This window comes from Electrona antarctica (genome assembly GCF_951216825.1).
Source record: "Electrona antarctica genome assembly, chromosome: 4".
Classification (NCBI taxonomy): Eukaryota; Metazoa; Chordata; class Actinopteri; order Myctophiformes; family Myctophidae; genus Electrona; species Electrona antarctica.
The window spans coordinates 27556142-27573537 of NC_136809.1; the positions used below are offsets into that span (position 1 = coordinate 27556142).

The 17396-nt window shown below is 41.3% G+C and overlaps 1 protein-coding gene across 6 annotated transcripts in view; it reads left to right on the top strand.

Annotated features, from left to right (window-relative positions):
• The first annotated feature begins 4284 nt into the window (after positions 1 to 4284).
• Positions 4285 to 17396, top strand: part of uso1 (USO1 vesicle transport factor) — a 29957-nt gene continuing 16845 nt past the window's right edge. For 3 of the 6 annotated variants that reach the window (XM_079499921.1, XM_079499923.1, XM_079499925.1), the window contains exons 1-12: positions 4285 to 4576; positions 7984 to 8070; positions 10531 to 10595; positions 10890 to 10966; positions 11222 to 11233; positions 11831 to 11884; positions 12917 to 13020; positions 13408 to 13510; positions 14472 to 14527; positions 15708 to 15828; positions 16288 to 16466; positions 17101 to 17241. In XM_079499921.1, the coding sequence (XP_079356047.1) occupies positions 4511 to 4576; positions 7984 to 8070; positions 10531 to 10595; positions 10890 to 10966; positions 11222 to 11233; positions 11831 to 11884; positions 12917 to 13020; positions 13408 to 13510; positions 14472 to 14527; positions 15708 to 15828; positions 16288 to 16466; positions 17101 to 17241 (1065 nt within the window). In that variant the 5' untranslated portion in view covers positions 4285 to 4510. The remainder of the gene's footprint in view (positions 4577 to 7983; positions 8071 to 10530; positions 10596 to 10889; positions 10967 to 11221; positions 11234 to 11830; positions 11885 to 12916; positions 13021 to 13407; positions 13511 to 14471; positions 14528 to 15707; positions 15829 to 16287; positions 16467 to 17100; positions 17242 to 17396) is intronic. The other 3 variants (XM_079499922.1, XM_079499924.1, XM_079499926.1) reach the window with 2 other exon arrangements.

Sequence of the window (17396 nt, forward strand, 5' to 3'; positions counted from 1 at the left end):
TGCAAAAGTGGCCAGCTAAAAGGAATATAGTGAAGAAGTGCCATCATGCTTTCTGGCTATAGTCATTGCTATAGTGTACATCTTAGTGGCATTACAAATCAATGTGAGTATATAGATATTTAGTTTTAGTTTTTCACTGAGATTTTACAGTGATCCACACCAACCAAACATGAAAAGGGTCCCTTGAGGAAACGGCTGTACACGTTTTTTTTTCTCCTGTGGTTGAATATGCAGTAGAGTGGATCCGCATTGTGTATCATTCCAGTCCCATATTATTTCCCCCTCCAGTGGAAATAGAATGAACCATCTCGGCTTTACCGGGTGTTTGTAAACAGTTCGTTGCTATCTCCATTTACTGTGTTTACCGTCTACTTGTTTCTAGTTGGGGGGGGGGACTGTTGCAGGTGGAGATTTTCTTCTTTTTTTAAGTTTTCCATTTTGAATGTGTTGAACTTAACATACAATAAACTACTGATATCAGCACCACTCATAAACTTGTCATGTTTTCCGGCTGTACCATTAAAAAAAGAAAGATATGTCATTAATCTTGCATGAAGACAAAGGAGACAAAAATGCAGACACTAACAAAATGTATTTGCCCCAGGGCTTGCATTTTGCTATCAAGCACAATACTTCCCAGTTTTCCATCAGGTAGATGGCACTCCCAAAAGTGGTGTCTGTATCATTCCAACAACGCTAAATTAATGACCACAGAAGGTAACATTGGTTAAGTGGGGATAAACAATTATTTTGGTTCTTGTCTAAACCAGATTGTCTTGCAAGTGTTCCAGTCTTGGTGGTATATCTAATTAAGTTTGAGGTTTTAAAAGACCAACCCTTAAGTTGCAAAACTGTTATTCATGATCATACTTTTTCCATCACTTACAACGTGTTGTTTGTCATTTTATTTGTTTTTGCACTTTTAATTCTTGAGTCTATTACAAATTACCTTACTCGTTGTATTTTATTTGGAAGAGCAATTGGGCCTCTGTGAAAAACGTCGCCATTACCTTAAAGCAGCACTATGTAACTTTCCTCTTCTACGTCGGATTTCAACCCGGTTTCCTGTGCAAGTGCTGACATTTTTACCATTGAGCTGGCCTGCTTACTCAGGGGATCTTTACCATCAGGTAAAACGTTGTCAGAATCTGTGGTAAGTAAGTAAATGTATATAGCAATTCTCACAGAGAGATCTCTCAAAGTGCTTTTCATACAGTGAGATTAAAAACAGAAATGCTGTACAATTCATCTAAAACAGGACAACAACACAAGCATGGAAATACAATCAAAAGGTGAGACATGAGCTTTGACCAGGGAGACCAAATGCAACCACCCCAATTGTATAAGTTATATTGTTTCTACATACTCTACCATACAGATTGGAGGACAACATTAAAATGTATAATTTTATTAATACAATAAGAAACACCCAGATTTGTGTTTGGGGGAACTGTCCTCTACTGGCACAAACTTACCATAAAGATTTACATCATGTCAATAAGGGTTATGATGCAGATGGGTGTTATTATAGTAGTAGGACAAGGACACCCAAGGCCAGACTGGAAGATTTGAAAAAAGCACACAACACGAGGGGGGGTTTGTTGATGTGTGATCTGTCCAGGTGGTTTGGCTGTAGGACGTCTGGTCAGAGGGGCTTCAGTAGGACGTCTGGTCAGAGGGGCTTCAGTGAAAGAAATTGTCTCACATTCAGAGTTCGCAGTTCCTCCCACAGGATCAGCAGTGTTGTCAACTGAGTAGTAGCCGTAGACAGGCTGCTGCTCTACACATTTTCAAGGAGAGAATAATTACAATAATTAGGATTTGACAATCCCACCAGTTGGACTTTTTACGGAGGTTTCTTTGTAGTAGTAGTAGGCCTACTTAAGATGATGTGATTGTAGGCCTACCATTTTTGTCATCTTTTGGTGAGCTCTGTTGACTATTCTCAAGGTCACCACTGATTGGAACAGCTCCTTGAAGAAAAGACGAACGACCAGAATGATGCAATGTCATTTCATTAAGTCCCATGTGCAGATAACTGTAGTAACTGTGAGTGAGTGTCTGAACTAGGATATTGCTGTAAACTAGCATGTGTGTGCTGAGTGACTGGTGATCTTGTGTACAGGTACATACGAATAAAACTTATTTTTGTTTGGCTTCCTTAAGACAATGCAGCAGCATAGATAACATCAAACAGCAACAACAGCAAAAAATAAAAAGTTAGAATAAAGAGAGCGCAAAAAAGAGCAAACAAAGAGTATTATGTAGGCCTACATGTGCATGTTTTGGGTAGATTGCCTCTTTCCCCTTTAGCTTTACAACATTTAATTTCTGAACATACATGTTATAGATGATTTAGATCGGGGGCGGGCAGCATTTGTTTCCCCACGTAAGGGCCATACTGACTTTGATAAAGTGAGTGAACTATTATTGAAAGTTGAAACGCAGTGCTGAATTAGAATTATGCATGAACTGCATGTATTTTTTTTTGCATCTGCTGTACCACTCACATTATCAAACACATTGCATTATAATTATGGATCCATGGCAGACGACTGTTTCACTGTTTCATTGTATGCACTGTGCAGGCTTTACCCCTCTCTCTTTGAACTGAAGCCCCATACTTTAGCCCAGCACCCACCAGTCGATGAGTGTTACCACCACAGTAACCTCTCACATTATAAACATTTAACATTTTGTAGGCTACATGGAATATGGAATGCAGGTATGTATTCAAATTGAATTATAATAATAAGAATTTGGAGTCAAGTTAAATTAATTTCCCTCAAATCCATTAATGCATCCTTTTCAGATTTTTGGGGGGTCATTTTGATTTTCTTTAAGGATTGTCTGAGATGGTCATATGTTGCCCATGTCACCATGTGTAGATTATAGATTTAAAATAGTCTTACCTGTATTGTAGATCTGTAGAAACAGCAGGGCAATAAGAATACCTGTAGTTAATTTCCAAGCCATTGTCAAAAGAATGTGTGATCTATATGTATGTTAGGACTTTTTAAACAGGGTGGATCTTTTTCAACGCCCATAGATGTATTAGTCTAGACCATCAGCTGCCTGCAATTAAATGCCTGGTATGATTGTATCAGCAGATTGTAATTAGCCTGCCCTATCATTCTTAGATTGTGAAGACTGAAGACATCAGATATGATAAATCACACACGCATTACTGTGTGTGTGTGTGTGTGTGTGTGTGTGTGTGTGTGTGTGTGTGTGTGTGTGTGTGTGTGTGTGTGTGTGTGTGTGTGTGTGTGTGTGTGTGTGTGTGCGTGCATGTGTGCATGCGTGCGTGCGTGCGTGCGTGCGTGCGTGCACTGAGTGTTTCTTCAGTAACTGGAGTCTCCATGTCAGGGGTCACAGGGAGACCCTGATGTTATAACTGAGCAAACACTAATAACAATCTAATAGCAATGATTACTGTCAGAATAACCTTTTAACCAAAGAAATCACTTACCCTATGCCTTTAACCTATAAATAAAATAAACAACAACAACAACAATAATATCAGTTAATTTAAGTTTTGTATTAAAGGACCACTTCACCACTTTTCAACCTCTTCATATAATAGTTCCTCAGTAATAATCATGATAAACTGGCACAATGTTTTTCTACTCAGTCTGAGTGGGGGGGTCCTCCCCATAGAGTTATATGGTCCTCGCCCAGAACCTTTTTTATCAGAAGATATTTTTGAGCGGTGCCTCCGCTCCATTACGGAGCTATGTGTGTCCCTATGTATGTCCCTGTACGTACGTGTCTGTCCAAGCATGGAAAGCTGCAACACCATGTAATTTCTCGACCTTTTCGGACGCGGGAAGGCTCGCCGGAACAGGGCCGGCGCCCTGGGCCTGTTCCTGGGGGTCTGGATGTTCCCGGGGACTGCGGGGAGTCGGGGACCCCCCGGGGAGTCAGGGACCCCCACACGTAACTCTGTCATTTCTCGACCGTTGCCGGAACTGTGCCGCCCCCGTGGGCGCGTTCCTGGGGGTCTGGATGTTCCGCGGACCTCCCGGGACCGCCTCACTGTAAATCTGTCATTTCTCGAAGATTCTTTCCTTAAATCATCAAAGTAGGCCTACAGTAGAGAGCACAGTACACTACAATACAGTATACAGAGCACAGCACAGTACAGTACAGTTACTATAAATAAATGTATAGTTGCACCGCTCAGTTCACATAGGTGTAATTTTTCATGTCGTATCAATATCATATTGGTGATTGGTAAATGTGTCTTTAAATTCGTGAACGCGCTCGTCTGCTGATCAGCCACGTATCGCCACGTCTGCGCGCATGCGCAGCGCGCTCGCAGTCGTGGAGGAGTTCCGGGGTCGACACAGACAGACAGCAGAGCAGTGTGTGTGTGTTCTGTTGAGGTTGTTGTGTACATCGTAAAGAAAAATAACTCAACACCGTGGTGTCGGCTTCTACGCTTCATATTGTACTTGAAGCCGGGGAGCCTGACATTTCCTCTAAGGTCCAAACACGCATCTAGAGGATGAACTTCTTCAGAGGAGTGATGGGAGGGCAACCTGCGGGGCAACAGCCGTCAGGAGCCGATACGGTATGTCAGTCAGCTAACGCTACGCTAGCACCATGTTTAATGACATTAACCCCGCCCGGGCCGGCGTCTCTAATATTATTTTATTTTATGAGACGTGTCATTTGTCAAACATTTTCACCATTTTAATAATCTATCACATGTGAGCTGGCTATTGTCTAATGGCCGATATGATATGATACAGCGTAAATGCTAAATGTCACATTCACATAACTATCACAATGATGCTTACACCCCACTGTCTGTGTGTCCCCGTCTGAATGGACGTCTGTAGCCAGCTCCAGTAGCCTAGCAGTAGCAGTAGACTAGCTAACGTTGCAAATGTGACAGTTATGCTGTACTGCTGCTTTCTGGGGCTTGTCAGTCGCGATTTGGAGCTGGCTGCTGCTAATTTAGATGAATGGAAGAAAAATAAATGCTGATACACAATACACACAGTCACACACCCACCTCTGCTGGGGAACTAACATCATGTTCTTGGTTTACCTTAGCCCGTCTCCGGACCCCCCGGGTTGAGCTCCTTTGGACCTACCACGTAGGGTCCGGTCTCACCGGCCTCAAGCGACATGGGATGCCATCTGATTTCCCCTGACTTAGCCCTGTGCTGCGGTGTGGGTGTCACGCTGACATATTCCAAACGAAGCATATGAACGCTATAGGAGACAACGAACCATCTGACCCCCCCCGCGAACGGCTCAGAAGCCGTTAAGTATTTTTAATGTTTGTACGACCGTTTTGCCAGCTCTGAAATTCTCTCTTCGGTCCCTCCTTGTTGACATCTCGGTTGGCTAGCTGCGCCTACGAGGCGCGTAGGGAGGCGCTGCTAGCCAACCGAGATGCCGAGAGGCGGTACAATGGGATGTCAACAAGAGAGAATTTCAGAGCTGCCAAAACGGTCGTACAAACATTAAAAATACTTAACGGCTTCTGAGCCGTTCGCGGGGGGGGTCAGATGGTTCGTTGTCTCCTATAGCGTCCATATGCTTCGTTTGGAATATGTCAGCGTGACACCCACACCGCAGCACAGGGCTAAGTCAGGGGAAATCAGATGGCATCCCATGTCGCTTGAATCCGGTGAGAAGGAACCCTACATAAAGTCATCAAAATGTCAGAAACTTTAACGTAGGGTTCCGAAAGGAGCTAGGTTTACCTATGATCCTGGCTAGATTACTGAAGCAGACAGACTACTCTGTCCCCCCCCCCTAGCATGGCTAATAAACCAGTATCAAATCACAGTCGTGTGGTAATCTGCCAACAGGCAATTTTGTTTTGCCAACGGCTGATTGATTGATTGATTTGATTGAAATATTTATTATTAACAGTTTGCAGAATTACAGTACATTTCGAGCACAAACTCAATACAAAGGCTGTTAACTGTGAGTGGACGACCCAATTAAGCATTACACTTGTTTACAACAGGGTCCACCATGTTCAATTCATCAAAACATTTTACAAATAGACACTTCTATATAGACAAAGAACAGAACAGGAATTCATCATAATGGAGGTAAAAAAGGAAAAGAAACATATACAGTGAGGGGAAAAAAGGGGGGTGCGGTGGGGGGGGATTCAGATTTTACGGGGGCCAGTTTCGAATTGCGGCCGTCCGTAGGTGCCCTTTGAGAGCGGTTTTGAAGGAGTCAAGGGATTCGCATGTCTTAATGACTGTTGGTAGGGCGTTCCACATTTTGGTGGCATAGGAGCGAAAATAATTTAGTCCCTTGTTTGTGCCAAATCTGGGTTGTACATGGTTCGTTGCACTCCCTCTGGTGTTGTGGGTGTGGACTTCGTTAACATTAAGGAAGTATCTAGACAGGTACATGGGTATCTTGGTGGTGTATCGAATCTTGTGGACCAGACCCATTGCAAGATGCTGTACTCTGTCGTCGACCCTAAGCCATTCCAGCCTGTCGAAGTGGGCAGGGGTGAGGTGGGTTCGGGGGGTGAGGTCAAGTAGGAGCCTGACCAGTTTGTTTTGGGAAGTCTGGAGCCTAGTTTTAAGGGCCTTTGAGGTGCTGTGGTACCAGGAGGGCTCCTGTTAAGGTCTTCAAGGTGTTTTTGTTGACCAGTGAGGAGATCCTGTAAAGGAATCTTGTTCTTTGGTTGACCTTTTTGATTACGTTGCTGGCCGTTTTATCACCGATACGATTAGCCTCCAGGATGGAACCTAGGTAGGTAATTTCATCTTTACGTGTGATAACATTGTCACCCACTCTAACCAAGAAGCCATTTGCCTTGCTGAGATTACTATTAGAGCCAAAGAGAATGGATTCAGTTTTTCCCAGGTGTAAAGATAGTTTGTTATCAGCGAGCCAGGTGCAGATTCTACCGAGTTCAGAGCTGAGGGCCTTTTCAACCTGCAGTTTGTTCCTGTCCGAGACTAGCAGTGCCGAGTCATCTGCGAACAGGAACAAGTTGCAGTCACAAGCTGAAGTCATGTCGTTGACATATATTAGGAACAGTAAAGGCCCTAGTATGCTTCCTTGTGGAACGCCACAGCTCACTGGGAGGGGGGGGGGGACAGTGTTCCATTCACCTCCACCATCTGTTCTCTCCCCTCCATGTAGGATTCGGTCTGGCTTATTAGCCAGGCTGCCCCCCCCCCCCCCCCCTCTCTGCATAAATGTTTGTGATGCCTTGTTTACAGTAAGTCGCTCTGGATAAATGCTAAATGCCCACATTGTAAATGATCACACAAAATGAATGATGGCTAGTCTACTTCCTGTCCGTTGTCACTCAGAAAGGCAGCTTTGATTGATTGAACACCTTATTATAACTGTTTGCAATTCATACAATTGGTACGATTATACAAAGATGCTAAAAGGTTAATACAAAAAGCCCCCAGGGCTTGTTTCCATTGTGGTCCTGTATATTCAATTCTGACAAATGTCAACTGGTCTATGGATTTCTAAACCTGCTGTCATTCTGTTTACACCAACACACATACTACTCTTATGCTTAATGTCCTGTTTAAACCACAGATGACTTAATGTTACATTCCATGAAATGCAGCAGATTATTGACCACATTAATTTAGACAAGTTATTGACATTCCAGTTAAGACCTCAGGGAGGGGTCAAGGGACCATTGCTATCTGTCTGTGTCTCTTGCAGAAAGCTGTGTGCAAACACACAATCCATTGTTTGTGTCACAAACATCACCAACTCTGTAATCAGTGAAGATTCGCCTTCATTATGCCCTTTCAATGTAACTCATGCCCCCCCCCCCCACACACACACACACACCTCACCTCACTTACCTTAATCTATACTACAAAAGTGTAATCGTACAGAAACGACATATCCTGTGGAAATGTATAAAATAAAGTGAAATATCAATCCAAGCTGTGACCCATTGAGTTAAAAAACAAACACATTTACAAAGTCTCTTATATTTGTTGTCATTGACAGATCCAGAAGCTGTGTGATCGTGTGGCCTCTTCTACGCTCCTCGAGGATCGGAGGGATGCAGTCAGGGCACTCAAATCCCTCTCTAAGGTAAAGACATGACAGTGTTGTATTAGCAGCATGTCATTGTAACCAATGTGGAAACTGCCTGCGTTCGCTTCTGTCTGTATTCCTCTTCACTTATTTTTAAATTATTTATAATATTTATTTTTTTAATCAAAGGTAGCTTGGCCAAAGTTCAATACAGTAATTGTACAACTCTTAGTTTGATCCTCAGGTTGCATCCTCTTCTTGTAAACAACTGGGAAACGTATGAATTATCTTTTCCTTAAGTCCTAAGTTTAACATCAACAAAAGCTTTATGCAAATCGTCGCTGTCAGGTGGAAATCTTGTAGGTCCAAAACCTTTACGTTTTAGGAAATGGGAAAATAAACTGTGTTGCAATGGATCCAAGGTAGTTATTAATTAGCCATGTTTTTTTAAATACTTTTCATTTGTTCAATATGTATAAGACCCACAAACACAAGTATACAATTGATTCATGAAAAAACTAAAAATATGGAGATGCAAAGTTTCTGCCTGACGACGCCTAAATGACAAAGACACAGCTCATTCTCTAAAGCTGTTATTATTCCTGATTATTACATTCTAATCATGTTGCCCAGTTATCACCTCACTTAACTGCTACAGCTCTGACCAACAGTGGAAACCTATGGTTTTACAGAGTAGCTTCCTGCTGTGCATTTATAAGGCCTAATTCATACTAAAATCTGTTATTTTCAATCTGTGATACGACATTGTATAATTCTGGCTTTAGTGTTACTATCATGATTAGTTTGTACTGTATATGGTCAATTTAATTGGCTACATAAACCGTTGTGAAATCTAGAGTTCTCTTCTCAATGCATGCCTCATCAACCATGAGTAATGAGCTTATCAGGCATGAATAAGGGGTTTATAAGGCACGGGGGTGTCACACTTCAACACAGACAGGGACTCAAATAGAGACATGAAGAGAGAGTTTGCATTCACCTGTGCTGTCTAGGTTGTCTAGGCTGTCTAGGTTCAACAACTTTTTATCCAATTTGCATGCAATGAGTCCCCGGTTAGCATGCTGTAATGAAAGGTTGCTCAGGGAGCCTGTTCCACATTATGGAACTAGGATTCCTCCATGTGCGTTGCATCCCCCTGGTTAAATTTCATACTGTCGGGTGAAAAGAAGTGGCTTCGACATCTCTTGTATCGGAACGGTACGAGAGTTGGCAGTGAGGAGTGACGAGAATACATGGGGGCCCATCTCCCTCTATGGTTGTGAGATCTGGGGTCCCCTTACCAACCAAGAACCTGAAAAATGGGATAAACACCAAACTGAGACTCTGCACACAGAACTCTGCAAATCCATCCTCCGCACCCAACGAAAAACAACAAACAATGCTTGCAGGGCAGAATTAGGGAGATACCCACTCAAGATCAAAATAAAGAAAAGAGCACTTACATTTCATGACCACCTAAAAGAAAGCAACCCAGACACGCTCCATAATATAGCCCTCAATCATGATGAAAACCTACAGGGATGCCCCTTAGTCAGCTGGTCCAGGGACTATATACACAAACACAATCACCAGACGGAAAACCCATTTGGACTTAACCAGATTATAAGAAAACAAAGAAAGCTACCTGGCATACTGGAAAGAGACTACCCAAAACCAAAGCAAAATGGAACGCTATCTATCACTAAAAAGAGAATATACATTGGCAGAATACCTGAGCACGATAAACGACCCAAAACTTAGGAAAGCATTGACTAGGTACAGACTCAGTGAACACAGCCTTGCAATAGAGAAAGGCCGCCACAGACAGACCCCGCTCCCAAGGGAAGACAGACTATGCACACAAAATGTGGTAGAAACAGAGCTACACTTTCTAACCACTTGCCCACTATACGAAGACATCAGAGACACATACAGTACTTCCCACAGATTACACACACCCAACGTGAGTTTGAAACTATGACCAATGACAAAACTCCCATACCTATTGGGAGAAATACAACAATGTGCAAACACAGCAGCAAGATTTGTGAACTGTTGTGACAAAAGAAGGTTAGCCAATGGAATACAACCACCCTAAGGACTACTATCTGTACCAAGTAGACCGCTTGACCATGCACATGTAAACAGCTGCTACCTTTAAACAAAGGTTAAATCTGAGTTTTCTGTATACTATTTAAATAGTCCTGAGAAAAATGCTGCCATTTGTCCCAAACAAAGTGCTGCTATTTGCTTTATACCCTGTTATAACATGTACATAACGATGCAATGTGACATAGCTCTGTTTACAAAATGCTGTACCCCCTCCAACTGTATATACTTTCGCCATTTTATTGTATTGTGACACTTGTAAACAAGTGCTACATGCAATGTAAACGTTTGTTTTCTCATGCCAATAAAGCTCCTTCGAATTGAATTGAATTGTGCCCTGCTTTAAAAAAATATTTTTATTTAATTAGAATATGATGATATTCAGTCCTTTTTTTTGTTTTTTAATAGAAATATCGAAAAGAAGTTGGCAGCCAGGCAATGGAGCATCTGATTCACATAATGCAAACTGACAGGTTCGTATTAAGGCAAATATATACTTGTGGAACAACAATGAAACGTGTGTGAAATAGCAGTGGTGTTTGTGTCTAAACTCTCCTGTCAATTCTGTCACTGTCATTTGTAAAAAATAAATCTTTGAGCTTATCTTACTGCCCTTTACACCCTAATAAAAGTGATGTGGAGCATTCATTATTCAGTGTTGTTCAGCGCTTTAGGGTGGACGAGGCTTTATTTTTTATATCATTTCTAACAACTGAGAATAATGCAGCCTGTGTTGTTGATTGAACTCCCTCTATCTATGTTTACAGGTCTGACTCTGAGATCCTTGGCTACGCCTTGGATACATTATACAATATCATCTGCAATGATGAGGAGGAAGAGCCAGGTATTTGAACCCTGATGGCCATAAGTTAAATACATAATCATTTTCATGCTGGAGTGTACGTAAATCTTGTATGTGGATAAATATTGCCAAATAATGAAATAGCCCCCTTATGTAGCATGAGTAATTGAGTTGAATTAATGTCACCTGGACATTAATCTCAACCGTACACACCCACCCCCTTCCAATATTGACTGATATTGACTGCTATATAAAGACTGCCATCTCTCTCTTCTCTTTCATGTTTTAACCCTCCAGATGAATCGGAAGGTAAAATTCTTGTTTGTGCATGATGTCGTCCCCCTTAACTACCAGCAGCACTTAGCTCTTCTTGGGTGGCTTGAGGGAAAGGAACACATATGGCGACACTTTACAATTGCCTTATTCCAGTGTATTTACCAGAGTATGTGGAAAAGTATAGCAAAACAACATAAGAAGTTGCGTTGTTATTAGTGTGCACCTTTCCATAGATTCAGGAATAAGATGTGTAAAGTGTTAGTGACGAGTCCACCACAAGTGTTGCCCATATTGACAGCTGAATGAGCTGATTGACTGATTTGAACTGCATGGCCTTGCTTACTTACGATTTTATTTTCATAGCATGTCTTTGACAACAGGCATTCATTCATCTGTTTCTCCAAGCGATTCTGCCAAGTTTTTCACAATGTGGTTTTGTATTAATGCAAGCTTCAGTACAGATGAGGCCTCAGGCCTAATTTGCTGATGTTGCACACCTAAAATAGCACTTCTACAAGCTCACAATGCGTTGCTCTCTCTGCAATGCTTTGTGATTTTAATTTAGGTGAGCGACACAATGCACACCTAAAGTTAAATCATCTCCCTCTTCCACCTCCACTGTCCTCACAGACACAGCAGCCACTCTCCCTGTCTCAGGGAAACCTAAGAATGTACCAATGCCTGGTCAGTACTTTAGCCTAGCTTCCAAACGCCTCCTGACTCTTGCCACTATTCGACTAACCTCACTAGAATTTAGTTGGTGTTGAAACTTGTTGGGTTTGGATGGTGGTAACCAGAGTGCTTCACTAATCTCACCCCATGACCTGGTCTATGTCTATGAGTGATGAGTCACTTATCACCTGGTCTCTGTCTATGACTGATTAGTCACTTATCAATGTTCTTTGTTTCACTGTGCTTATTTCACTCTTACAGCAAACATTAGATTAATTGCTGAGTTTCCTCCATCGGCCATGTTCACAGGGTGGCCATTTTGCTCTAATGCTATAATTAGAGATCTGGTTAGAGATGAGTAGACTTCAATTGACCATGTTGAGTTCTGTTTGACCAACCCTGTTATATCACTGCTCTACTAGTTTAAATTTAGTTAGGAGAAAAAATAAGAAATTGCAGTTTGCATCTGCTGCACATTCCTTTCATCAGAGGGAAGGTTGCTATTGAACAAAGCATTCTGGTGCTATGCAGACTATCTGGCAAATACATTAATGTTATGTCTGGGGGAAAAACACATTATTATTTAATCATAATTATAGAATGTTTTGTATATTGCAGCCCTCCCCTCCCCCAGCTTTCCTTTCATCTGTATTTGTCCTGTATCATCCTCCATGGCTTGTTCATAGGCCATAATATTAGTATAGAGGAAAGTAAAACAACAGATATTGGTGAGGTGCTGGCTATCGGAAACAACAGCAAGATTTGCAACGGAGACGCCAGACACTCATAATTCCAATACAATTAGTCATATAGACGATGTTTCTGCAATCTTTCAATAAAATAATTGCGTTAGTGTCCAGCATCTCCATTGCACATCTTTCTCTGAACTAACAGATGAATTTCATATTAACCAATTCTATATAGTTGACCACTTGCACCCTAGTATCCCTATTCTGGGCGGAACATTCGTCAAAAATAACAAATCTAAAATCTCACAAGTTTGTCAGTCCTAAAACACACTAGTGATCTTTGTACATTACTCAGATGAGAACACCCAAAAGCAGACGGATGATGACCTGGGAGTGGAGTTTACAAACATGTTCATCCAGGACTCTGAGAATGTGACCTTGGTGCTGACTATGTTGGAGGTAATGTACTGTTCTGTGGTTTCAATTAAATTAATTGGAAAACAAACCAATGCAAATATGAGAAGATTCAAACTGGTGTTCCTCTCATAACAATGTAATCATAATGGTTTTCAGAACATATGGTATAAAATCAAGTTGCATATCTTATATTACATTTTAATTCCATTTTAATGGACATACACTTAAAGGAGCAATGTGCCATTTCATAATATCTACAGTATGTGCAATAGGGAGTAACATGTGGAAACGTAGTGGAAAGCAGTTATTGAACATTGTGTAGGCACTCTCTTGGCCATGTGATTTGAACAGGAAAACGGATCTCTTTCGCAAGTACTCATTGAAGATAGACATTAATGCTTCAATTGACCAAATGTTGTGTGCATTCAGGAGTTTGACTTCCACGTGAGGTGGCCAGGTGTTAAGCTCTTGACTGCCCTCCTGAAGAACCAGTGTGCCCAGTTGCAAGGCGTCATCCTGGTCAGCCCCATGGGTGAGTTATGCTGCTTCACCTCAAATATTACGTTTCCCATCACAGCCTCCAATACAGCAGACCACTTTCATAACGTCAGGATGCTTAATCAAATCAGGAATTTACACCCCATTGCCACACTCTTATCGTGTGTGTGTGTGTGTGTGTGTGTGTGTGTGTGTGTGTGTGTGTGTGTGTGTGTGTGTGTGTGTGTGTGTGTGTGTGTGTGTGTGTGTGTGTGTGTGTGTGTGTGTGTGTGTGTGTGTGTGTGTGTGTGTGTGTGTGTGTGTGTGTGTGTGTGTGTGTGTGTGTGTGTGTGTGTGTGTGTGTGTGTGTGTGTGTGTGTGTGTGTGTGTGTGTGTGTGTGTGTGTGTGTGTGGGGCGCACATGGTACAGCAATCGAATGCATTTGACAGGTTGTGAGTTAGTGCTTTGTGTTGCACTGTAAATTGCGATGAGTTTGTTGTATGTATGAATGTTATAGATTGATGTAAAAATGTGGTGTTGTTGATGGTTGAGACCCCAGGAAGGGGTAACAGTGCAGGAAGCTAATGGAGATCTAATAAATAAATCACATCAACAATGACACCCTCCACATGCAAGCAAACAACCGACTAATGTTTTAAGCACACACATTCATAAACACATAAGCATACACATTCTAATCATCAAAGAACTGGGAGTGCCGGTGATCATTATTATAGTGCTGTCTTAAAATGATTTAATCACATACATGTAGCTTTGCTACCCGGCATCCATCACTTCATGGCTGGAAATTTCACCTGTGATGTAGAGTTTTGTGCAAGCACCTCCAGGTCCCCCGCTAGACAGTATTGGAAACATAAACGATAGCTGTTGTTCACTTCTCTTGGCATGACGGAGCGGTTTGTGTGTATGGTATTACTATTTGCTGCATTGGTTTGTATACTGTGTTATGGTAAAACCCTGTCTGCCTTTTTTTACTTTAAAAATTCTCTTACAGGTGTTTCCAGATTAATGGATTTATTGGCAGACTCCAGGGAAGTCATCCGCAATGATGTAAGTACTCTAGTACTATGCTATTTAATGATATAAGTACTCTAGTACTATGCTATTTAATGATGTAAGTACTCTAGTACTATGCTATTTAATGATGTAAGTACTCTAGTACTATGCTATTTAAGGATGTAAGTACTCTAGTACTATGCTATTTAATGATGTAAGTACTCTAGCACTATGCTATTTAATGATGTAAGTACTCTAGTACTATGCTATTTAATGATGTAAGTACTCTAGTACTATGCTATTTAATGATGTAAGTACTCTAGTACTATGCTATTTAATGATGTAAGTACTCTAGTACTATGCTATTTAATGATATAAGTACTCTAGTACTATGCTATTTAATGATGTAAGTACTCTAGTACTATGCTATTTAATGATATAAGTACTCTAGTACTATGCTATTTAATGATGTAAGTACTCTAGTACTATGCTATTTAATGATATAAGTACTCTAGTACTATGCTATTTAATGATGTAAGTACTCTAGTACTATGCTATTTAATGATATAAGTACTCTAGTACTATGCTATTTAATGATGTAAGTACTCTAGTACTATGCTATTTAATGATATAAGTACTCTAGTACTATGCTATTTAATGATGTAAGTACTCTAGTACTATGCTATTTAATGATATAAGTACTCTAGTACTATGCTATTTAATGATGTAAGTACTCTAGTACTATGCTATTTAATGATGTAAGTACTCTAGTACTATGCTATTTAATGATGTAAGTACTCTAGTACTATGCTATTTAATGATGTAAGTACTCTAGTACTATGCTATTTAATGATGTAAGTACTCTAGTACTATGCTATTTAATGATATAAGTACTCTAGTACTATGCTATTTAATGATGTAAGTACTCTAGTACTATGCTATTTAATGATATAAGTACTCTAGTACTATGCTATTTAATGATATAAGTACTCTAGTACTATGCTATTTAATTATGTAAGTACTCTAGTACTATGCTATTTAATGATATAAGTACTCTAGTACTATGCTATTTAATGATGTAAGTACTCTAGTACTATGCTATTTAATGATGTAAGTACTCTAGTACTATGCTATTTAATGATGTAAGTACTCTAGTACTATGCTATTTCACAATAGAATCATTTAACCACATGACCATGCCTTGCTTACCATCTGGTTCTCCATCGTCCAACAGGGCTTGCTGTTGCTTCAGCAGCTTACCAAAGGCAACGCAGCCATTCAGAAGATTGTTGCGTTTGAGAATGCTTTCGAACGGCTCCTAGACATCATCACAGAAGAAGGCAGCAGCGATGGAGGTACAGTACAATCTACTTTTGTACTATTATTTTTTAGGTATTTCAGCTTTTAAATGGTAAAGGGTGCATTTATATAGAGCTTTTATCCAAAGCGCTGTACATAGATGCATGTGCATTACATTCACCCATTCATACACCTATGGCAGAGGAAACCATGCAAGACACCTGCACATCGGGGGCAATTAGGGGTTCAGAGACTTGCTCAAGGACACTTTGACACTAACTCTGGGGGAGCCCACAGGGATCGAACTGAGAACTTCATGGTTTCCATCCGGCTGCTCTACCCCCCCCCCCCCACTTGCACTCACATTTAGAGTGATTTTTGCATTGATACATTTTCACCCATCCATCCATGTTTATCCATGATTCCTGTAATTAATTAAGAACAGCTTTTTTAATAATTCTTTCATCACGCCTAGTTAATTTCCTGACCGTATTAATGTCCTGTGTCCTATCCAGGTATTGTAGTGGAGGACTGCCTGCTGCTCCTCGTAAACCTTCTGAAGAACAACAGCTCCAACCAGAACTTCTTCAAGGAGGGCTCCTACATCCAGAGGATGAAGCCATGGTTCGAGGTCGGTGATGATAACTCTGGCTGGTCCGCCCAGAAGGTCACCAACCTCCACCTTATGCTACAGGTAACCGGGGCTGTAGTTGTGACTTTTAACTGTCCTAGCACTAACCGTGTGTTTTATAATGATGATGATAATTATTATTATTGGGCCAACCGGGTGCTCACTAAAAGTGTAGGGTGCTTCTACGGTCAGTTCAGACTTAGAAGAAGACATCCGAGCACTCCATGTTGCTTCCAGGGAGCAACATGGAGTCCACTGTACGGTCTTCGCTTCCTAACCTTATTTAATTAACCTTGATGTAGTCCAGGAAATAAGTGAGCCCAGTGGAGCCCATGGACACTTTGAAATACTGAAATATCTAAAATTATGTAGAGTACTTACATAATTACCCACATAAAAACCCCAGGAAAGTGTTTCTTGTCTCACAAACATCATTAAAATAAGATCTGGTTACAAAAGGGGTGAAGTGGCCCTTTAAGCTACATATATGGACTGAAGTAATTAAAGCGGGTCATGTTTGCATGTTTGGAATTGTAACAGCTGAAATCAATAATATATTAGTATTCTGATATTAACTTGTGGGCCACATTAAGTGAAGGTGGGGGCCCCATGTGGCCCCCAGGCCGCCAGTTGCCCATGTATGTGCTAGAGTATTGTGCCAGTTCAAACCTTGCCTGCCCTCCCTCTCTCCCTCCAGCTGGTACGAGTCATGGTGTCTCCAGTCAACTCACCAGGAGCCACGGCCAGCTGTCAGAAGTCCATGTACCAGTGTGGCTTACTGCAGCAGCTCTGCACTATCCTCATGGCCACTGGCGTGCCAGCCGACATCCTCACAGAGGTAAATCACACATCTGGTGGCTGTTGGTTGGATAACGGTGGTTGGGAAGAGGGAAGCCCACAAGACAATTTATCCTGTACGTTTTTTAACTCGCCATAATTACTGGACACTAGGATGCTAGCTTATAACGGCTCTAACAACTTATTAACATGCAT